Genomic DNA, 9,985 nt, shown 5'->3' with positions numbered 1-9,985 from the left:
ATATATTTTGATTAAATTTAATAAGTTAATTCGTAAAAAAAAAAAAAATCAATATAAAATAAATAATAATAATACGAATAAATATTAAGCAACAATTAAGTCATTTGGACGGATTTATAATTCAGTTATCCTAGTTAAAACAATATTAATAGTTTCATACACATTTCTAACAAAAATAAAAAAAAACATTAATATATAATTTTAATTTTAATAAACTTAAGGTGTGATGTGAGCATAACTTGATGAATAATTTACACTACTATATAAATCTGATCCAATAGGAGAATGATTACCCTTAAAGAAAAATATTTTTAATATATATAAATCAAGACATTAACATTAAATAAATTACCTGTAAGAATCTATTAAGTTCTTCTTGAGTGTCGAAAATCATTACCATAAATGGAGAACCTGGTACATGTTCACCTGCCCATTTTACTTCAACACGATAATCACCCGGTTCTGTTGGATCAAACTTACAAAGTATAGTTCTGTCTTTTTGGTTTTCACGTTGCATCTCAACTCGAAAAGCTCCTAATAAGGAATAATAATTGCTTTAACAAAATATATTCAATTATTAATATTGTAAAAAATTACCTTTTGGTCCTCTGACTCTGACAGTTAATTGACCAGCACCAGCTCCACGTGTGTCACAAATAAAACGACTCTGAAATATTGCAAGAACACCATGTTCGATTCCTGGACCATAAACACGAACTTTACTGGCATCAGGCGCACCACTAACTCTTACAGTAAAAGGACTTCCTGGAACATCCTCACCTAAAAATGTTTGATGTATTAGTTCTATGATTAAATTGATCTTAACAGTCAAATATTAGGTATATAGTTTTTACCAGCATATTTTACTGTCAGAGTGTGTCTCCCTGATTCTTGTGGTTTAACATTCAATGTAAATGTGCCATCACCATGATCATACAATTCACAATAAGCAACTTTATGAGGTCCTATGCAATGGGCACTTAACTCACCTAATAATGTTTTGTAAATTTAAATTTGTGAAGTAAATTTAAATATTCTATTTTACTGTTTACCTGGTCCAGCTCTTCGTGTATCAATAAAACTTCTAATATCTTTGCCAACTGTACCAATACCAAGACCATCTCCAGTACATAAAACTTTACTGGCATCACATACTCCAGTCACATTGACTTTCATTGGACATCCTTTCACTTGCCTAGAAATAACAAAATATTTTAGACAGAGCTGATAATGTTTTGTCCAGGTAAATAAAATGGACGGACAAAATTGGATTAAGTTAAATTTTTATAATTATTTGGGCAAAATCATAATTTAATAAAAAAGTAAATAATAAAACAAACAATTTATCATTTCAAAACTTAATTGAGTTTGGTTCATTCTTTTTTATTTAACTTTTTACCTTTAAAATTTAACATTTTTTAATGATTTATTTTATTAACTGTCTTCAATTTTGTCTTGATTGATCATTAAAATTTACTAAGTTTTGTCCATTTTATCTGATTTTGGATAGTCTCCAGGACAAAATAACAATCCTGATTTTAGAACTAGTATCTAAAAATTTTAAATAAATTTATTTATTATAAAATATAACATACCTATGACCCCACAGAACATTCAACAAATAAGCTCCAGGATGTACAGGAGAATAAGTAGCACGGTACAGATTCTCTCCCATTTGTTCAATATTAACATTTATTTCATTTCTTGAACCAGCCAAAGTCACCATTGGGTTTCCTTAAAAATGTAATTTAATATAAAAAAAACTGTTAAATTGTTTTCATTTACTCATATATCATATAAAATTTAACAAACCTGGTCCAGCTTGAGAACCATCGATTGTAAACTCTGATTGTTGTCCACAAATAGCAGAGTTTAATCCACTGCCAGAAAGTAATACTCGAACACCAGCAGCACCACTCTCGACTAAAACTGGATATGGTGAATTAGGCAATGGAAAACCCGCATAACTTAAATACAAAACATGTGGGCCTGATACATGTGGTGTTAGTACACATTTAACTGTGTTTTCAGAACAATCCATTATAGTAGGAGCTATTGTCCCTCCTTGACTTTCTAAACGACCTTCAAGTTCACCTGTAAAATTTATTATTATGGTTAAATATGATGATGTTGTTAAAAAAACATTTTTTTCTAAATATCAACTATAATCTTTAACTAACCCGGTCCAGCAGATGAAGTATCAAAAGTTAATGTTGATGGCGTATTAACACCTATAACTAAACGGTTATTTAACTGTGATTCTCCAACTGTAATTACTTTATTTATATCAACAACTCTACATCTACATGGTGAACCTTCTACATGTTTTCCATTCCATACAATACTGATTTCACAAATTCCTATGTTATTAGGTGTAAAAGATACTTCATACTCTCCTTCATTTCCATTAGGTGACTGACTAACTGTTACAGCTACATTATTTCCATTGATATTAGCAGTCACTTTTGGTGCAGTGTGATATGCAGTTCCAAGAGCAGCGACAAAAAATCGAGCAGTTACATCTTTTAAAGCTTTAAAAAGGCCAGACCCCCAAACTCTAGGTACTCCTATATCTGCTACATTAATTTTTAAAGGAGATTCAGCAATGTGATGTTTTCCATATTGAATATTGAAAATATAATCTCCCGCCGAAGTAGGATATATTTGAACAACATCAATATCTTCACTATAATTTTTTAAATCTATCGGAATATCTTCATTATCTGGTCCAAGACAAGTAATTGTAAAATCAGCTAAACCAGCGTTCCTGCGTAATACTGAAATAATCATAAAATATACACTATGAAAAATAAAATTAGTATTAGCATACAAATAAATGAATTACATTTAAACATAGCAGGTCTATACATAACTGCACTATTTTTTTCTGGTAAATCAATAACTTTAACATTTTTTGTATCGTATACATTACATGTGAATGGTGATCCCTTAAGATGTTTACCAAAATGAGTAACATCAATATTATGTTGTCCTAACATGAAAATATAGATATATTTAATTATAAGTATATAAAATGTATAGTATATTATGCAATAATATTACTTACCAACTTTAGAAGGAGTAAACTCAACAATCAAGTTCATACCATTTTTATGCTGATAGCATTGTGTTGGAACAGCACTATGTTGTGGTCCAGTAATGACAACATCAAATTCGTGACTTGATTTACCAGCACTGTCAATAGTAAAAGACGACATTTTATTAATAACTCCCTGGTATAATCCATGACCTGTAGCACGAAGTTCATTAGAAGTAGATGGATTTTGTTCACGAACATTTACTGTGAAAGGAGATCCGTGAATATTGAAACTATTATATTTTATATGAACTTGGTGTGGTATAGGAATGATAGGTTGATATAGGACTTGATGAATACCATTGGATTCTACATCGGTAGTTTTGAGCTTTACATCATGACCAGCAGCTTTGATAGTAACTGATAATTGTCCTTTTCCAGCATTTCTAGTATCCACTAATGGTAATAGTAATTAAAAAAAAAACTGTTTTAAATATAAGAATTTAAAAAACATTAAAATAATTGGGCAACTTAAAAGCTACAAGATTAAAATTTTAATAAAAATTGATATCAAAACAAATAATATACAGTTTTGAGAAAAAAAAATGTTAACAATTTAATAGACTATTAATATAATCAAAAATCATTGAAATTAAATACAAAAATGGAAAATTGTATTACCTTTAAATGAAGAAGGTTTATTACAAATAGTTTCACTTGGACCATTTATAATAACTGATGCTGGATCAATAACTTGTACTTTCCATGGATGTTTAGCAATAGGTTGATTTCTATGAAGTATAGTAACTGTATATAAACCAACTGCATTAGGACGATAAGATGCTCGATATAAACCACTATCATGTTTTTGTAAATTTACAGGTAACAATTTATTTTCAGGACCTAGATATTACAAGAAAACAAAACTGACTTTAAAATAAAAGTTTGCGAGTTAAAGATGTGATAAATAATTACCTAAAACATTTACAGCTATAGAGCCATGATCAGCTATATGAGGATTAATATCAAAACGAGCTGGATACCCTAATTTAACCCATTGTAAGCCCTCGCCATATGCTGTTATTGATGATGCAGAAGCTCCTTTTTTTACACCATTCAAATCTAATACATCACAGCTATATGGGCTACCTATAAAAATAGTTTGAGAATTTTAATTCAAAGAAAAATACATAACTTAGAATGTTTCTAGATTTAAAAATAAATACCTGGTACAATTTCATCGTTAAATGTTATGTTAACAAAATGAGGTAGAGGATAATGAGGTACAAAAGTAACATCATATAATCCTCTTGAGCAAGCAACTACTTCCGCTTTAACTGTACCATGCTGGCTGCTGACCACTAATTCCAAAGTACCTTCACCCGCTTCTGTTGCATCAACACTGAATGTTACAGGTTTACCAGCCTAATCAAAATTATAACAAAAGGTTATCACAAAAAAAAATACTTATGTTAAAGTAAGTCATACTTTGGCAGTGTTAAGTCCAGTTACTTTAATATTATTTATATTGTACACATTGCAAGAAAATGGACTACCATCTACTGGTTGACCTTCAATAAAAATTTCAATAATATGTCTTCCTAAAATTTAAAAATTTAAACTATTATTTCTAAGTATAAAAAGTTATTAATTTAAAATAAACTATTAAGCAGAATTATTATTTTTTACTTAAAGTAATATATACAATCTATACGTATTAATTTTTGAATTGTTATTAACTTTTGTACAATAAGCATTTTTTATAAGTCCATTAGTTACAAAACTATAAAAAAAATTTATATGAAAAACCTGATATACTTTTTTTTTATGTCATTTATTTCTAAAAAAAGATTATAAGTTTTTTTTAACTCAATAAATGTATTGTTCATAGTTAAAAAAGTTTTTTGTATACTATAAAAATATTATAGCATGAAAATGCAAAACTTGACAAGCTTTTTGGAATAATTGACAACTAATTTATTAATGAAAAATTAAAAATATCAATACACGAATGTATATTTGAAGTGTATAGAATATATATTATCTTATAAATTATATAATCAACTCTAATATTAACAACAAATTATTCTATTAAAATATTTTTAAACTGATATATTTTTCAAAAATATTTATAAATTTATTAAAATCCATTACATTATTATAATTTATTCCTTTGTTGTACCTATTTCACTTGGAGAATAATAAGCCCCAATGAAATTACTCATAATAGTTGTCTTTACATTTACTGGAGACCCAGTTGGGGAGAAAACATTAACTTTATATTTAGTATCATTTGAAATATCTGGACTTTCAATTTTTATGTCAGCTGTCTTATTTAATGCACAATATTGAACACCTGTACCAGTAACTGCAACTTGATCGATATCCAATACACGACAGGTTAATGGAGACCCTAGAAAAATATTACAAAAGTACCAATTACAATATCAAAAAACTTATATTAATTACTTTAATATAAAAAAAAAAATTTTCAATTTTCAATTTTAATTTACCTAAAAAAATGCATAATTAAAATATTTAATATTATCTATTTTAAATTTATTTGAAGCTGAATCTCAAAATAAAATGTTTCACTATTAATATATAAAGTAATAAAATAATATGTTAAATAATAATTTATTTAAAGTAATTGGCTTGTTTGAAAAATGATCTATTAGGGATGTCCTTATAGTTTTCATAATTTTTTTCTGCGAAAAAAGAATTGAACATTTTATGATATTTTTAGATAAATATTCATTTATAGGTTTTATAATACCCATATAATTATGCTTAAGTCAATGATTCATTTCATATTATAATATATAAATATAAATGTCTACATAAGTATAATTTTCTCAAATTTGAACCGTAATGAACACCTTATATATTTCAACTTAATTAAATATAAAAACTCACCTGGTATAGGCTCTCCATTGAAACGCACACTCAAACTATGAGGTGCAGGTTCTTGTGGTTTAAAATTAACACGAAACTTAGCATTTCCTTCAGATTGAACATAGTTGGGAACATTTACCCCATTAACCGACACAATAATTTCTAAATTTCCTGCACCAGCTTCACTAGCATTGACTAAAATTTAAAAATATTATTTAAAAAAATTTTTATACAACTGAATCAATTTTTTATTACTAACTATTAAAATTCACAGATTTTCCAACAAATCCTGTATTAATATCTGTTACGCATACTTTTGAAGCATCATAAGCTTTTACTAAGAATGGGCTACCTTCAACATGAATGCCATCTACTTTAACTTCAACACTATGATCACCTAAATTATAAAAATAATGGATAAGTGATAATAACTATAGTAAAATAAAAAAACAACTTAATACTCACCAACATCAATAGGTATAAATTGTACATTATGTGTAGAAGGCTGAGTAGCTGGTGTAACAGTCACTGGTAATGAATGACGAAGTGGTGCTAAAACTTGAACCTGTGGACTACTTTCACACTGAACAGCAAAAGATGCGGTTTTACCAACAGATACTTTATCTTCATTTGCGGACCAAACAACTACTCTAGCAGCTTCAGTAACAGAGCAAGCAAATGGAGAACCTATAAATCATATGAAGTATTTATCCAAAATGGTTTTTTGTATTTCGATGAGTAAAAATTACAATCACCTTGTCCGAAAATAATTGTATGTATAAATTGAAGCTATAGAGATTTTAATAACCTACCTTATACCTATTTAAATTACAAAAACTCAATGGTAGATTAGTTAAAAATGTTATGTATGCCACTTTATAGTATTAAAATGATTATCTAATTGTGTTGATATACATCTGTGAGTGAAAATCTACAAAATCAATACCAAATACATTTTACACTCGTACTTTTGTTTTTAATCAAAGGTAATAGGAACATGGTGACACAACACAATTATTTCTACACCCAGAAACTAAGGACAACCATGTCACAAAATAATGGTCATTTAGTTAAGTAATTTTTAGTGTTTTATTCCTATTGAAGTAGATAAACATAGTTCTATTTTACATTGTTTATTTGTTATTTACAATAAGTGGACATAATGCTCCCTACACTTCATTAAATATAAAAAAAAATTTACAAGAACAAGAGGTCAACTCTATTTCATAATAAGATATGGCTTGTTTTATCTACAAAATACAGATATTTAAATCAATATGTGTTATAAAATTTATATTTATTAATTAAATAGTAGAAATTAGTAAATAATTAATACATTATTTTTACTTAACCTGGTACATCATGATTATTAAAACGTAAATTAACTGTATGAACTGTAGGCTGGCGTGGTGTAAATGATATTGCATAAGTGTGGGGTCCCTGAGCTTGAGCAGAAGTTGGTACACGACCGCCATTGACAGTTACTTCTAGATTACCTGGACCCGCTTGACTTGTTTCAACTACAAATATATGAATACTTTATTTTTAATTGAAATTTTCAATTAAACTATAAATTACCAATGAAAGTGACTTGTTGACCAACTGTTCCTTTTGGAACAGATTTCACTTTAATTGCTCTAATGTCATACACTTTGCAGCTGAAAGGTGACCCAGCTACAGGAGTTCGTAAATAATTAACTGCAATTTTATGTTCTCCAACAATTTTTGGACAGAATTCAATTTTGTATGTCTGTGAACCAGAATCTTTGACTTGGGCAGGAACGGCTGAGCCGTTGGGACCTATATAACCCTTCTTTAACGTTAGTAAAATTATCAGATATCATAGCGCATAAGCAAATATACATGCAAACTTTAAAGAGTTAGAAGTAAAAAATACCAGTTTTATGTATATATTGATAGTTAATTTTTGTTCAATTATATTTTTAGAAATATTTAACGTGCATAAAAAAAACAGCCAACACCATTTTAAACTCATATGACATAAATTAAAATATTATATTTTCTATTAAAATTATTATTTTACTTAATTAAACTGTTGGTAATGGACTAGTATTATTTTTATTTTGTTATATTTCCTAAAATGCGCAAACAATAATTGTAAAATTGAAAAAATATACATATTAATTAATTATTGAACTGGCTAATTGTTTACATCTAAATATTATTTAATTTTTACTAAATAGAGATATATGAACACATTGAATTAAATTTTTTAAATTAAAATTTCAATATAAATTGATAAATTCATTACTTATGTCATAAATCTGTTTTATTTCTAATTTCAATTTTAATGAGTTTGTTCATTTTTGAAAATATTTGGTGTGGTGGTTACAATAATAATTATGGTTTAAAATATAATATGAATTTGCTAAATAAATAAAAATTTACCCATATTTAACAAAAAAATAATTGATATGAATATATAAAATTATTGTTATATATTTTTGTATACCCATAAAAAAATTATTCAAATTAAATATAATGAAAATGAAGTTGTTATACTGGTAACATTTAATTTAAAATACCCTATAAAATTAATTGTAAAAATTAAAATAAGTATAAGTAATATATTTCAATAATCTAGCAGTTAATAATATACATAACTATGTTTAATAACTTATTAAAGTTTTTATTACACACAACTGATCTTCCACCAAATTATAGGATTAGTATTAAAGAGCAGATAGAAGAAGGTGTGTAAGTAAAAGATAGATAATCAGTAAAATGGAGGTTTGTGATATCGCCCACCTGTAAAAATAGACACAAAATTGTAGACAAGCTTCAATGGAAAATGAAAATTCATTTATTCATGCTAAGACAAATAAAATATTGAAAACACTCAACAAATTATGTAAATTTTAATAAAAACTTACCCTCAACATTGACTTCGATATCATCCAGTGATCCAGATACATTGCTCATTGTGAAATGAGAAGTACTAGAAACAGGTGCACAAGTCAGAGATGAACCGCTGACCAGTGGCAAGTCTCCTTCTACATGAGCAATAAATGGAGACCCTGTAATATATGATTTACTATATAAATATGTTATAACTAAAAACATAGAATTTCTTTAATAAACTTCAGTAAAAATACATAAATTAATAGTCTAAAAATGTTTAATTTAAATATAGCCATAATAAATAATTATTTACAATAATAACTTATCTAAATTCTTATTTATGAAATAAAATTTCATTTGAACCAAAATGTTTTTTTTTTTTTTTTTTTTTAGAAAACAATAAATTGAATATCCTAATATTATACAATTAAAATTGATCATATGTGGATAATTATTTATTAACAAAAATAGTTTATTTATAAAACTTCCACCAACCTGGGACTGATTCTTTATTAAAATGTATAGTAATAATGTGATCAGTTGGTTGGAGTGGTAAAAAACTAACAGCAAATTTAGCATTGCCTTGTGGATGAACTTGTGTAGGAATATTTGCTCCTCTGGCAGAAATAGTAATTTCCAAATTACCTTCACCAGCTTCACTAGCATCAACTAAAAACATGATTAATAATTAGTATAAAATAATATGATTACTTGATATTGCCGAATTATTACCAGTAAATTGATATGAATTTCCAACATGACCTTTTGGTACATTTCCAACTAAAACTTTGCTAGCATCATAAGCCTTGGCTACATACGGTGTACCATTAACAGGGTGACCATTATATTCCACGGATATTGAATGGGCCCCAACTTGAATTGGTGTAAATTCTGCAGTGAAACCAATATTTACGTTACCAGTGACTTTTACAGGTAATTCAGATGTTGGTCCTGAAATTAAATGCATATACTTCAATGATATATATTTTAAAATCTATTTTAATTAATAATATTTGTATTTATAATTTTAATTACCAGTTACAGATACTGATAATTCTGCAGATGCTGAATTGTCAACCATCATATGAAACTTTGCTACCTGATTAACAGGTATTAGTTCTAAACGAGATAAATTGACAGAAACACGACTAGTATCTGATACAGAACATACAAAAGGGCATCCTAAAAATG

General features: G+C 27.3%; 1 protein-coding gene across 1 annotated transcript in view; it reads right to left on the bottom strand.

Annotated features, from left to right (window-relative positions):
• The window catches only part of LOC126905757 (filamin-B), a 22,483-nt gene continuing 12,498 nt past the window's right edge, over positions 1-9,985 (bottom strand). The window contains exons 21-44 of the mRNA XM_050685765.1: positions 9,830-9,976; positions 9,527-9,745; positions 9,290-9,463; positions 8,827-8,970; positions 7,511-7,732; positions 7,285-7,452; positions 6,398-6,619; positions 6,192-6,329; positions 5,954-6,127; positions 5,220-5,450; positions 4,526-4,638; positions 4,264-4,462; positions 4,013-4,186; positions 3,719-3,940; positions 3,068-3,493; positions 2,846-2,992; positions 2,181-2,777; positions 1,813-2,094; positions 1,596-1,734; positions 1,053-1,195; positions 855-989; positions 598-780; positions 353-534; positions 1-294 (exon numbers count right to left, since the gene is read on the bottom strand). Of these exons, the coding sequence (XP_050541722.1) occupies positions 217-294; positions 353-534; positions 598-780; positions 855-989; positions 1,053-1,195; positions 1,596-1,734; positions 1,813-2,094; positions 2,181-2,777; positions 2,846-2,992; positions 3,068-3,493; positions 3,719-3,940; positions 4,013-4,186; positions 4,264-4,462; positions 4,526-4,638; positions 5,220-5,450; positions 5,954-6,127; positions 6,192-6,329; positions 6,398-6,619; positions 7,285-7,452; positions 7,511-7,732; positions 8,827-8,970; positions 9,290-9,463; positions 9,527-9,745; positions 9,830-9,976 (4,859 nt within the window). The 3' untranslated portion in view covers positions 1-216. The remainder of the gene's footprint in view (positions 295-352; positions 535-597; positions 781-854; positions 990-1,052; positions 1,196-1,595; positions 1,735-1,812; positions 2,095-2,180; positions 2,778-2,845; positions 2,993-3,067; positions 3,494-3,718; positions 3,941-4,012; positions 4,187-4,263; positions 4,463-4,525; positions 4,639-5,219; positions 5,451-5,953; positions 6,128-6,191; positions 6,330-6,397; positions 6,620-7,284; positions 7,453-7,510; positions 7,733-8,826; positions 8,971-9,289; positions 9,464-9,526; positions 9,746-9,829; positions 9,977-9,985) is intronic.

The sequence above is a fragment of the Daktulosphaira vitifoliae genome, unplaced genomic scaffold (genome assembly GCF_025091365.1).
Source record: "Daktulosphaira vitifoliae isolate Bord-2020 unplaced genomic scaffold, ASM2509136v1 Scaffold_4, whole genome shotgun sequence".
Classification (NCBI taxonomy): domain Eukaryota; kingdom Metazoa; phylum Arthropoda; class Insecta; order Hemiptera; family Phylloxeridae; genus Daktulosphaira; species Daktulosphaira vitifoliae.
The sequence above is the reverse complement of the archived record's forward strand: the minus strand, read 5'-3'. Positions and strand labels throughout refer to the sequence as shown.